Source organism: Puntigrus tetrazona, chromosome 7 (genome assembly GCF_018831695.1).
Source record: "Puntigrus tetrazona isolate hp1 chromosome 7, ASM1883169v1, whole genome shotgun sequence".
NCBI lineage: Eukaryota > Metazoa > Chordata > Actinopteri > Cypriniformes > Cyprinidae > Puntigrus > Puntigrus tetrazona.
In genome coordinates, this window is record NC_056705.1 from 22,078,224 (window position 1) to 22,091,259 (window position 13,036).

Here is a 13,036-nt window from a genome sequence, read left to right on the forward strand (position 1 = left end):
AAGAATGACCTGCAGTGGAATGGATTTTCATCACTCTTCCTAGTTACACACACATATTTAAATGCACACAGAGATAGAGAGAGAGAGAGAAAGAGAGAGCGCTCATTAAAGCACTCATTATGGTTTTCTGTGTGAAAACCACAAAATTACACCTCATTACTTTCTTTTCCCAGCACAGACAGCATTAAAAACTCTGGCCTCATTCACACTGAACATAACACTGCTTTGAAGAAACCCGTCTGAAATCCCCCGTCACACTGGGAGGAGTTCTTCCCAAAGAAACAACACATGAAATATAGATAGAGGCAAAAGCTGCCCTAGAAAATGTTTCTTTCTGATGCTGAGCTGAGTGAAACTGAGCTGAATGCTGAGTGAAATTTTGCTCTCAGACAAAACAAGGAGAGAAAAAGCTCCTGCATGGAGCAACTTGTACGGCTTTGTATAATCTCTTCTGTATTTTTCTCTCCTCTGCGTTGTCTCTGTGTAATATTTCTGAATCACTGTGCTATCTGTCCGTACAAACAGAAACAGAGGAAGAGGAGCAGAACATCTTGAACCCACGCAAGCACTCTTAACTCACCATGTACAGTGAGATTGATTGAAATTCAGGGATTCAAAATCTAATTTATCTTATTTCTTATATCTTATTTATCTTATTTAATCTTATGTTGTAAAATGAAGAAGAATATCTAGGATTTTTTTCCTGAAAATTGATTGTCTGAGCGCCGACATGCCAGAACTGGGAGTTCACACTGTTTCCATCACTCTGTGTGTTCCTGACAGACTGTCCCTCTGTCCTTTAGTGGGGGCCATTTTTTCAGTGACTCAGTGACATTATGTTTGGCCAAAAAGTGGCCTATTTTTATGAGTGAGTCATTGAAACATTCATTCAACCAATTAATTCAAAACCAATAAGTGTGCCAAAGAATAGTATGTCAAATAGTAGTTATTAATAATATCTATATAAACATGAATGAATATATAAACATAAATGTTTTTCTTAAATATATATATATATATATACTGTATATATATATATATATATATATATATATATATATATATATATATGCGTGGGAGTGTATTTATATATACGTAATAAAAAAAGGTTTTACATTGAATTTTGACAACACACACACTCACACATATACACATAAATATACATATATATACATATACACATCAATACGTATATACATGAATGACCAACTTCTCCTGCAGTGACTAAAACTAAAGAATACAAGTTTATCCCTCACAGCCTTGGTTTGTTTTATGTAGTAAATTCAACATAGCATCTAATTTAATTAAGGTCATCTTCATCTTCAGCAATATAAAGATGCAAAAACCACAATAGCAAAAGAGATACATTCAACATTTAAACTACTAAAGGCATTCGTGTTATCAGTGATTGACACACAACTCTAGCCCATTAATTAACAAATCCACCATTAAGGCATTTTAACCTTAACCCATTGTTTCTGGCCCAAATACCACTATGCATTGGTGAGTTAGTGATGTATTGCTACATTTATTCACATTTCAATAAAGAAACATCTTGGATGTCCTGAGGGTGAGAACATTTTCATATTGAGCTAAACTATTCCTTTAATAGCATGTCCATAACTTAATCTTGATTCACGACATGAATGCAGCTCTATTCAGACGATACTGAAGTCTGAATAACAAAATCAGGCGCACACCCTTTCTCCTTCCTAAATGTAAAGAAAGAGGTGGTGCTGATTTAGGAGAATTTAGCCACCATAACACCTGCGACTAAAGGTTGCTACATGTGTTTTACACATCCCTGCTTGAAGCGCCCGGGTCATGTGTGCGTGTGTGTGCATGCGCTGCATCCAATCTGCCCTCTGAGCCTCTCCTGGCTTAGACTGCTCCATGTTGCCACGGTGACGTGAAAAGGCTGAGTGATTGAGATCCTTTCTGCATTCATCACGAGGGCTGGTTGATAATTTAGAGAGGAATGACTGCTGAACAACATCATGGTTTAGAAACATAAATTCAGACCATCTCCTCAACAATCGATTCAGAACTAACAGACTCAAAATGTACAAGTCCTTAAACAGTAGCAATTCAACAACCAATTTTACCAGAGTAGAGAGATCAATAACTGGGACAAAGAGGCAGACATAAGAGGATAACAGGATATGGGGAATGTAACAGAACTAATGAAGAAGAGGAAAACAGAAACAGATTGATCTTGGAAATCAAGACTGATAGAATTTGAATGCAGAAACAGGAAGTGAGTGGAGAATTAGCAGCTTAAGACATTCACTGCGATTGGATTTGACTTATAAGCTGTTCTATAAGCTTTGATGGCTAATATGGTCATAAACATTAAAACAAACACACACACACACACACACACACACATCAAAGTGTGATAACTTGCAGCTCTTTTAAAATTAAAAGAAGAGCTCCCCCCTAAGAGAAGGTTCCCCAACAAGTTTAGAAACTACGAATAGCTTTAGGCTTTGCACAGAACTGCACTTTTATCAAGAGATCTATTATAAGTCAAATGTTTCTTTATGCCAAAAATCTTTTTTTATTTGCACATCAGACAAAAAATAAACCCTCAAGCCGATTTCCATTGTGTCATATAAGTGCCGCTGCTAGCTGCTGTGATTAGAGCCAGCCATTAAACTGACCTTTACCAATCACACTGAAACATCTGTTTCAGGCAGCATAGCAAAATTGATATTTAACCCATGGGACAAACTCATTCAGGGACATTAGACTACTGTAGCATATATTTCTGCATTAGGCTGCTCCTCTGCTCAGCTCTCTCCATTACAGAATTACTCTACGTTCATAACAGACAAGGCCAGTTCACACAATCTATTACTTTCAGTTCACTTGAAACTTTTAAAATGCACCACAAAAGTATAAAATAGCAAAATAATCTGTAATTGCCTCTTTGATGTAGCAATATTCCAAACAAACACTATAATCTCAGACTGAAGTACGGGGAAGTAGATGAAGAAAAATAACTACACTTCTTTATTAAAATGAAAAGATGTATGCATGTATGTACACAAACCAGCCAAAAGATCAGAAGAACAGTAAGGGTCTTTAATGCTTAAAGAAAAACAATCTTCTGCTCACCAAGCCGGTTTCTTAAAAATAGAATGAAATACATAGAAATTTTAGAAGAACAGAATTCAATTCAACAGAATCAATCTTTTGTAACAATATAAATGTTTTTTTTTTCATCTTTTAAACAATTTAATGTGTCCTTGCTAAATGAAAGTGTTAGTCTTAGACTAAAATGTAAATGTGAGTCGTTTCAGTTTATAGAAACTTATAGCACTGACTGATCTTAAAACATGTCAGTGCCTTTGTTTTGTCTCAAGATGCACACCACACATGTAAAAAAAATTATGGTTCAATTAGATAATAATCTGGGCCAAGCCCTGTCTATGAAGCTGGGCTTAGAATAATAAAGCTTTAAATCTATAGTGATCTGATGTTTTGTATTTGCACTGAAATTGTGGGCAAACTGAAAACATTTAAAATACAAACACTATATCAGAACGTGGTGGTGTTTATCCTTTGAGTATACTTTTATCCATTTTTTGTCAAAACGTCCACAAAACTTCTGTACCCTGTGCTCAAGCTGTACTTGACCGACTGCCGGCGTGCCTCTAGCGCCACCTTGTGCTAGAAAGTTTCTGCATTTAAGATAGTTTTACAAGCCTGTTTACGTAACATTTTAAAATATTGAAACTTTAAGTTTATTATTTATACTATTGGTTTAACATCTACGATTAAAATGTAGCTCAGGAAAAGACCCTTAAGGATCTGAAATAAGAGTTGGTTCTCCTAGTTTAGTAAGAAGTCAAGGGACATCTATATATCTGTATATACGAAACTTGCTATAAAAAACATATGCTAAAAACCTTTATTTATGAACATCTAATTTTACATACATTCCAAACTAGAATGACTTTCAGCTCTCTTTGGTGAGGGTGAGCGCATCAGTAGCTGTTTCTAGAGGGAACTATTTCTCTGTAACAGTTTCTCTGTACCTGACTTCCGGTCGACGCACCGGTGGCTGGCGAACGATAATTTTCCCGGAGTTTTGGATGGATAAACAAGACCGTCGTGTGGCCAACGCGCAGAGGAAATATAGCCCTGAGTTGGTTGAAAGTGTTTATGCTCATGCTTATATATTTTTTAGAATCAACCTATTGCTTACTAGATGAACGCTGTTTTTAGCACAACACGCCTCTATGAAAAAGCTTTAAAGATACACAGCAAAAGCGATATTTATAGGATATAGGACAATGCGCTTTTCCCCATAATGTTTAATTTCACTTACAAAAGATGCACTGGACAATGGTATTCATCTTCGAATATATCCTGTAATTATCTGTTAGCGCATCTGTCCCATAATACCTTCTAGTTTACTCACTGCACATTGATTTATAAACTTACAAACAGAATTATCACGTTAAAGGATACAAAAGTCTTAAATTTACCATATTGCTCTAAAATGGTCTAAAAAATTAAGAACTGCATTAATTCGGGCTGCATCTAACCATGACATTAACAGAACTACATTTATTTACTCTACTACCATTGTTGTTATTACTACAAAACCATAATAAATCAATAATGACTTTCCTTCAAACAGTTAGAAATAAGAAACCATATAGAAATAAATCTGATGTACCTGAGAAAAAAAAAAACGAAAGAAAGTTAATGTAATTAAAAATGAACAAATTTCAATCATTCATCAATAATGAGTAGAGTTTGTTTCATAAGTGCTGTCCATATATATTTGCTTTTAATTTGATACATTTTTAGATCTGCAGTTTTCATGATGAAAGTGTGTGAGTACCACCAGTCTAATTGTGGTGTTTTATCTAGTGGCTACAGGCACCGAGAGGGACAATGGCTCTGGGAACATGAAAGACTCCATCCACAGCGCGCTGAGATCAGTGCCACGAGGGCTGACCCTGGGTCCTTCTCTAGCCAAAGATGGACAGCTGGGTCTTTGGTGTGTTGGGCGAGTGCTAGAAAAAGGCACTCTGCTAGGTCTGGAGCAACCTGACAAAATAAACAGGAAGGAAAAAGCTGAGGTATGCATATTAGTGTTTTTCAAATTTCTTTTTGCACCATACAGATAGACAAAGATTTGTTTGTTTAGTACTGCAAATGACAATAGCAGACTTTACATCTACTTCTCACCTTATACAACAAATACTTTATGTTATCAGAAGCAGAAGTTCAACTGGCTCCACAAGAACAGTGTGGACATTTAAGAAGTTGTTGCTCCTTTTAACTGTGTTTAACTTTAGTTGAATAATAGGCATAAGTAAAAGTAAATGCTTGTTTTAATTATCCAGGGGATTCGACATACATGCCAGAATGAAATCTCAGATGAAATCTACTGGATGAGGTAAGTTTGCCCAGAATTCATTAATTATTAGCAGAAATATTAAGATATTTACATTTGTTTAATTGCCTTGACAGGTTTGCCTGCGGTGCTCAAAGTGAGGAAGAGAGCAATGTCAATATGCTCGAGGTGGATGGAAAGTTAGGCCTCAGTGTCTGTCGGGACATTCAACCAGGAACAGAACTGCTCCTCTGGAAAGAACAAGAACAAGTGGCCCTTCTTGAAAAAGAATTCTGTGAAAATAGTATTACTCCAAGCAGAGAAGAAAAACATTCTTCAGAGGCCATCGCATTAGATCACCTCTCAGGCTGTGCAGGTGAGTTCATACATAATATCTGCACTGTATAAGAGGTCCATGAAATGATCGAAAATTATATGTGGAAACGTTTGTAATTTGACAGATCAAATTAAAAGCACCACACAAAGGTATATAAAACCTCCAATCAAAGAGAAAAATCTTGTGCGGGAGTCTAGAGAATGTAATTCCAGTGTCCTGGAGCAGAATGGAACAGACGAGGCACACGGGGAAGGTGAAGGTCAGCAAAGTGATGAACGTCCTTCTAGAGATAAGATCCAGAACATCAGTGATAGTACACCACAATCCCAGAGTTCATCAGAACATGTGAAGCCAGAGAGAAGCCTGAGAGCCAGCTCTCGTCTTGCTGCTAAACCTCGAAAAGTGCACTCATCAACCATCCGCGTCTACAAACGACAAGATCCAAAAAACAGGTCAGACAGCAGCAGCACGAAGAAGCTCTCAGATAACAAAGACGACATGATGCAGACACTGTATGCTAATGAGGATTCCAACGCAGAGCAAAACAAGCAGGACTTTACTCATTTTGTTATCCGAGAGAGGAAGTACAAATGTGACGAGTGTGGCAAGAGCTTCTTTCAGCTGTGCCATCTGAAGAAACACAGATTCACGCATCAAAATCAGAAGCCTTACATGTGCACGGAATGTGGCAAAACATACAGTTCGCAGGAGAGCTTCCAAGCCCACCTGCTGATGCATCGCGGTCAGAGGCCCTTTCAGTGCCAGCACTGTGACAAAAGCTACGGCTTGAAACGCGACCTCAAGGAGCACCAGGTTCTTCACTCAGGTGAGAAACCGTTCATCTGTGACATCTGTGGAAAAGCTTTCGCTCGCCGGCCCTCACTGCGCGTCCACAGGGAAGTCCATCGGGCAAAAGAGCCGGACTACCAGGCTCCCAAAGTCAAGTGTCCCGAGTGCAATAAAGAACTGGCCAATTCTGGTTCCTTGAGGAACCACATGCGCCTGCACACCGGAGAACGGCCGTACGTGTGCCAGCACTGCAACAAGAGATTCCGCCAGCGGGGCAATCTGCTGGGACACATGCGCATCCACACGGGAGAGAAACCCTACAAGTGTGACCATTGCGAACTGCGCTTCTCCCAAGTTCCTGAACTGCGCCGGCATCTGATCTCACACACTGGTGAGGTGTATTTGTGTCCAGTGTGTGGTAAGGCCCTACGGGACCCTCACACGCTGCGGGCCCACGAGCGTCTGCATTCGGGAGACAGGCCTTATAAATGCGCACAATGTGGGAAAGGGTACACGATGGCAACGAAGCTACGGCGCCACATGAAGTCTCACTTAGAGGTGGAGCCACATGTTTGCCAGGTGTGCGGAGCCAAATACACAATGATGCAGAGTCTACAGCGGCATCTGCAGTCCCACAAACATCACGCAGACTCTGGCCATGCGCTACCAACACGAGGGCGACCCAAAAGGTCGGGCCAGAAGGCAGAGGATGAACAGGGTCGGACTGAATGCAGTAATTTGGAGGAGGGACAAGCTGTGGCATACGTTCAAGCCTCAGAAGATTTCACTATGGTGTCTCATCCAGAAGCTGTCATTTTGGATTCGGGAGTGTACCACGGTGGCACAATTGTTTTGGAAAAAGGAGTGGAGAAGGGGCTTGAACGCATTGAGCTCAGTGAGGATATGATTGAGATTATTGTCTCGGATGAAAATACCAAGTGTATAGTAGTGCAAGAACAGCCTACCAAGTGCATAGAGCTTCAGGAACAGGAAGCAAATGCTAAATGTTTAGTTGTGCAGGAAAATGATGCAGGTAGTGGCTGTATTGTAGTTCCCGAACAGGATGCTAATAGTTGTTTAGTCATTTTACAAGGTCCAGATGGTTTAAGCTCAGTGGCACAGACTGTAGAAATAGAGACAGGGCTGTGACACTGAAGCGTCTTCATATTATGTTTCACACCAAAGGAAAAACCTTTGTGAAATAAATGTATAAGCTCTGTTGAATTTAAGTATTGCTGCTCTTTGATTTTTAGGAGTGTTTGTGGTACATATCAGTAAATATTGACTCCTGCGCGCAGTGGACCTTGTTTCATCACTGTTTATACAGACATTGTACAAGTACATCAGCAAAACACAGCTGTTTTGGGAAATTAGCTAATACAAAAGGGAGTTTTATGATATATCTGTTGCATTGAAGTTAAAATTATCACATAATTCTTGCGTTAACAGTAAAAATGAAATGCCATGTTTGTACAAGAAGAACATGCATTACTGATAAATGAAAGGATAAGCAGGACACTAACAGAGCTCTTCAGCTACATAGATAAGGTCATCGTCATTTCATGATGAAAGCTGTTTCCGATAGCTTGTAAAAAATTGCATCTACATTTAATTATTACATAAAGAACTACATTTAATAATAAAATATATTTAAAGAAATCACAGTGTAAAATATTTAACTTGCTTTGTGATTTTTTTTTTTAATTACGAAGAGCTGTCCTCAATCATAAATACAAATAGTTTGGAGATAGGAAACTTATCATCTTGTTTTCATTCAGTATATCTGTGTTTAATGTTCCTTAGAAAGCAAAGAATGTTCCACATTGATGTAATGGAGACTGATACAGAAGCGTTGCTTTTTTTTGTGTGAAACGAGTGAAGACACTTTGTTCACTTTGAACTCTGGTAGTTCAATATTAACTTGGCGACTCCAGTATCTGCAGCTGTGGGCTTTCTGACTGAGTGGGTGATTATACTCGTTGAGATGCTCCAAGTTTTTTCAGGATTACAAGCTCGGACATCCTCAAGAATGGGAGCACAACTAGCACCTTTCTTACTGCTTCTACTATTTGGACAAGTACTCCATCTCACATTGTGTAATGACGGTAAGCATTAACAGATTTTTGATTTCTGTCTTTTTTGCTAATTAGGCTAAAAACAACATTATAATGTAGAGATTGAACATATAGTATGCTTTTGGAGAAATATTGACTTTTGTGCTTCAGTGTTTATCGACAACAAGAAAGCCTCTCAGATCATTCGAGCAAAGAGGGCTAACTCTTTTATGGAGGAGTTTAAACAAGGGAATTTGGAGAGAGAGTGTGTGGAAGAGATTTGTGTCCACGAGGAAGCCCGAGAAGTGTTTGAGAAAGTTGATGAAACGGTGAGAAATAACCTTGTGAACAGATTAGCTACAGTCAAAAATAAATGGAAATATCTCTAGAATTGCCGATATTTGAAGTGTGGTATAATTCATTTTATGTAGTATTTTATGTTGATGATTTTTTTCTTCCATTGTTTTACAGGAGATTTTTTGGAAGAAATATTTGGGTAAGAATATATATATTACATATCAATGAAAGCTTCAGTGTAAACAGTGACAACGTTTTGTGCAAACAGTTTCCATTGAACCAGGGACAAAGTGCATTTTCACCGACCTTTCTCTACTCAATTTACAAATTAGAAAAATTTGTATTAAGTTAAAACAGTAGCAATTATAAACAAATCTTAAGAATGATAGCTTGTGAACTAATATTGATGGGAGTGGTAATCTTTTATTTTTGAGCTATTTCTAAAAATTAGCTGTTTATAACTTTAATAAATTGTTCACATTGTTAAGTTTTTTTCAATCTTCTTTTCACAGGGTGTGGGGGAACAACATTATCCAGAACACCAGAAAAAATCAACCTTTTGAGAACATGTGTGAAAAAAGAGGGTAAGAGTGAAGCAAACTTAACACAGAATATGTCTATAAAAGTTAAAATTTTTGGTAAAAGTTTTAGTTTCTATGTTGTGATATAACCCTATAAGTTGGATGTGTGATTGACAGAGAACTGTTACGTTAAGACTGGTGAAACGTACGCTGGTAAAGTGTCTGTCACCAAATCTGGAAGACCATGTCAGTACTGGCAAAGCAACTTCCCTCACAAGATTGAGTATGTATTTCTGGTATTTTTCCTGTTGATTGATTCATTAGAAATCACAAATGCTTTTAGTAAAGGAAAATAAAGTTGTTTTGGTTTCACGTATTTAGCTTTACAATCCTTCAGTGATGTTAAAACCGTGTTTTTTTCCCCCCTAGCGAATTCAATGTGACACAGCTGAAGCTACCGAAGAACTTGTGCAGAAACCCAGATAAGAGTGAAGGCCCTTGGTGTTTTACAAGAGACCCAACAGTCAGGAGGGAGTACTGCAGTGTGCCAAAATGCGGTAGAGAAGATCCCTAAAACATTATAGTAACCTGTGGTGCAACAACTGCAGCTTTGTGCTGGCAACCAAAAAGTTGAGCCATCACTGTTGCGCCATTGTACCAGGTTGTTTAGAAGAAATTATTGCTGTAAAAAGTATACTAAATGTTTTTTTGATCTGCTAAGTGACCAAAACATGCCTATTACCGTATTTGATAGCAACTGACACATATTTATGCCCACAATTTATACTTCTGTGTAAGTATGATTCATTATATCAATTTATGCTGGCCTACCAACACTGATCATCTCATACTTTTCTCCTCAGGTGAGGCTGCTCTTCCCCCTCCTCCACCACCACCTACTGTGAAACCTGAAGAGCGTTACCGAAAGACTCAAGACTGTCTGGATGGAAATGGGGAGACTTACACAGGGAATATGTCTGTGTCTCTGGGAGGACGCTCATGTCTGCTGTGGAGCGCAGCAGAAGTGCAGGCCTTAATAACAGGGAAAAGTTTGCTGCCTCAAGTTCAGCTGGTGAAGAACCATTGCAGAAACCCAGATGGAGATTTGGAGGGCCCCTGGTGCTATGTAAAAGGAGCTGGTGGAAACATTACCATTGATTACTGTGACTTGGAGTTGTGCGGTGAATGATTAATGTTTAAATACTTTAAATGTCAACGTTAAGTACTGTAAATGTCATAATTTCTTTTGAAGTTTTTTGTGAACACTCCCTTTAGCAACAATATTATCAATGTTACTTCTTCCCCTGAGCTCAAAAAGTGACACCTGAAACTACATATTTATATTAGTATTAAATGTCCCTTTCAAATGTTAAGAAAGGCTTAGACATAAGTCTTAAACACACCACTGAGCCCACACTGAATATCATTCTGTTTTTGTCATTCATGTCAGATGCTCCCTTGGACAAGTTTGTCGATGAGTTAGGTGGTCGAGAGAGAACAACTCTCGAAGACAAAAGGAAAGCTTTCTTTAATCCCCGTAGCTTTGGCAATGGAGAGCAAGGTAAACATCTGATACCTTCGCCATCTCTTTTGTGGATGTTGTCACTAGAGGTTTGAGTCCTTGTATAATCAACTAGCAATTGATGATTGAACTGTTTGTCATCAGAGTGTGGAGTCCGTCCCATGTTTGAGAAGGTCAGCAAAGAAGATAAGAATGAGCTGGAGCTACTGAAGTCATACACTGGAAGCAGAATAGTGAAAGGAGATGAGGCTGAAGTGGGCAGTGCTCCATGGTAAATACAACACAGGATTAAAAAAAAAAAAAATAATCAATCTTGGCATGATTGATCCTGTTGAATGCTAATGCTTTGTTTTTAATGATGCGTTTCATTCGCAGGCAGGTGATGCTGTATAAGCGTAGTCCCCAAGAGCTGCTGTGTGGAGCCAGTCTGATCAGTGATGAATGGATTCTCACGGCCGCCCACTGCATTCTCTACCCACCGTGGAACAAGAACTTCACGATCAATGATATCATCGTCCGCCTTGGAAAACACTCTCGAACCAAGTGAGGCCATTACAGAATACTAGAAAACGCCCTTTATTTTTGTTCACTATTCATGCTAAGTCATTTAGAAGTGTTAGTTTACAGTGGCTTTAAACCCTCGTCTGTTTGTCTCAGGTATGAGAGGGGCACTGAGAAGATCGTGGCCATTGATGAAATCATTGTCCACCCAAAATATAACTGGAAGGAAAACCTAAACCGAGACATTGCTCTTTTGCACATGAAGAAGCCTGTCGTTTTTACGAATGAGATCCACCCTATTTGTCTGCCCACGAAAAACATTGCAAAGACGTAAGACAATACGACACATTAATATAGATGTATTTTATTGCATTGAGCAAATCAAAATGAACAGATTACTGGGAAAGAAAATCATGTCCTCAAATCAAGAGAATCGTGTCATCAGTTTTTAATTGAATTGAGGTATATCTGAATGTGCGTTTGCAGTCAATTGTAAGAAACAGATGCAGTTTCAGCAGACTAAGCAATTTGAGAAATCTGTTGAATGAAAGATTAATAACATGCATTTAGAAAACAGATTTCATGCCGATTTCGAAAACGTACCTAACAACTTGGAGAGGTTTCTTGTTGTACAATGATGTATCTTAAAATTACTTTAAGAACAAACTGACAGTATGCATAGCTGTACTTCACAGATTTTCTCTCTGTAGTTTGATGTTTGCAGATTACAAGGGCCGTGTGACTGGCTGGGGAAACCTCAGGGAATCGTGGACCTCAAACCCAGCCAATCTTCCATCAGTGCTTCAACAGATTCACTTGCCTATTGTGGATCAGGCCATCTGTCGAAATTCCACCTCGGTCATCATCACCGATAACATGTTCTGTGCCGGTAATACACTTCCTATTCTTCACGGTCTTTTGACTGTGACAGTTTCTGAGAGCTTGTGGGATGTTTTACACTCAAGTGTCACAACAAGGTTGTCTTTTTTTCTGTAGGCTACCAACCACAAGATAGTCAAAGAGGTGATGCTTGTGAAGGAGACAGTGGCGGACCTTTCGTGATGAAGGTATGGTAATCTTTTCTCTCCTAAAGCAAGTTTGACCTATCGGTGACCTATAAATGTACTCACACTACTTTTTTAAAAACCTATTACTGCCCACAGAGTCCTACAGATAAACGCTGGTATCAGATTGGCATTGTGTCGTGGGGTGAGGGCTGTGACCGCGATGGCAAATATGGATTCTACACACACTTATTCCGTATGCGCCGCTGGATGAAGAAAGTCATTGACAAAACAGGCTCAGCAGATGACGAATGATCTTCCAAGCTGCTACACAATAAATAATCACTTTGATAAAATGTGATCAAACCTGCAACTGGATAAATAAATTTGAATGAGTTTCTTTTTGTTTACTGAGAGTGAGAATGAGCATACTTTTTTGTTTATAATGAAGCAGATGGTTTCAGGTTTTTGCCATAGAGAACTAAGAAACAGTGACTTGACTGGTAAATGTTTTGAGGGCAATTACAACACACCAAAGATGCTCTTATTATTATTTTTTCACACGTGTCAAAATCTACAGTATTTTTGTTTAGATGCTTTAAAAGAATAAAAATTAAAGGTTTAAAGATTTAAAGGTAATAGAATTTTCAATTAG

The 13,036-nt window shown here is 38.5% G+C and overlaps 2 protein-coding genes across 2 annotated transcripts; both read left to right on the forward strand.

The window, feature by feature from the left end:
* The first annotated feature begins 4,053 nt into the window (after window positions 1–4,053).
* Window positions 4,054–8,252, forward strand: znf408 (zinc finger protein 408). The gene is made up of 5 exons (XM_043243277.1): window positions 4,054–4,153; window positions 4,888–5,099; window positions 5,367–5,419; window positions 5,494–5,732; window positions 5,818–8,252. Coding segments are annotated over exons 1-5 (2,319 nt in total). The 5' UTR covers window positions 4,054–4,152; the 3' UTR covers window positions 7,632–8,252.
* A 199-nt stretch (window positions 8,253–8,451) lies between these two features.
* Window positions 8,452–12,797, forward strand: f2 (coagulation factor II (thrombin)). Its single transcript, XM_043243278.1, has 14 exons — window positions 8,452–8,587; window positions 8,708–8,865; window positions 9,008–9,032; window positions 9,346–9,417; window positions 9,532–9,637; window positions 9,784–9,911; window positions 10,218–10,535; window positions 10,805–10,915; window positions 11,021–11,147; window positions 11,252–11,419; window positions 11,534–11,707; window positions 12,088–12,266; window positions 12,374–12,444; window positions 12,541–12,797. Exons 1-14 carry the CDS (start codon window positions 8,467–8,469, stop codon window positions 12,694–12,696), a joined length of 1,914 nt encoding a protein of 637 aa, XP_043099213.1. The 5' UTR covers window positions 8,452–8,466; the 3' UTR covers window positions 12,697–12,797.
* Window positions 12,798–13,036: the final 239 nt, after the last annotated feature.

Excerpts from the sequence above, each read along its gene's own strand:
- f2 (XM_043243278.1), top strand. The coding sequence starts at position 8,467 with ATGCTCCAAGTTTTTTCAGGATTACAAGCTCGGACATCCTCAAGAATG. Across the intron at positions 9,638-9,783 it reads AACTTCCCTCACAAGATTGA|CGAATTCAATGTGACACAGC; the intron begins GTATGTATTTCT and ends TTTCCCCCCTAG. Across the intron at positions 10,916-11,020 it reads CTTTGGCAATGGAGAGCAAG|AGTGTGGAGTCCGTCCCATG; the intron begins GTAAACATCTGA and ends GTTTGTCATCAG.
- znf408 (XM_043243277.1), top strand. Across the intron at positions 5,100-5,366 it reads ACAGGAAGGAAAAAGCTGAG|GGGATTCGACATACATGCCA; the intron begins GTATGCATATTA and ends TTAATTATCCAG. Across the intron at positions 5,733-5,817 it reads TCACCTCTCAGGCTGTGCAG|ATCAAATTAAAAGCACCACA; the intron begins GTGAGTTCATAC and ends GTAATTTGACAG.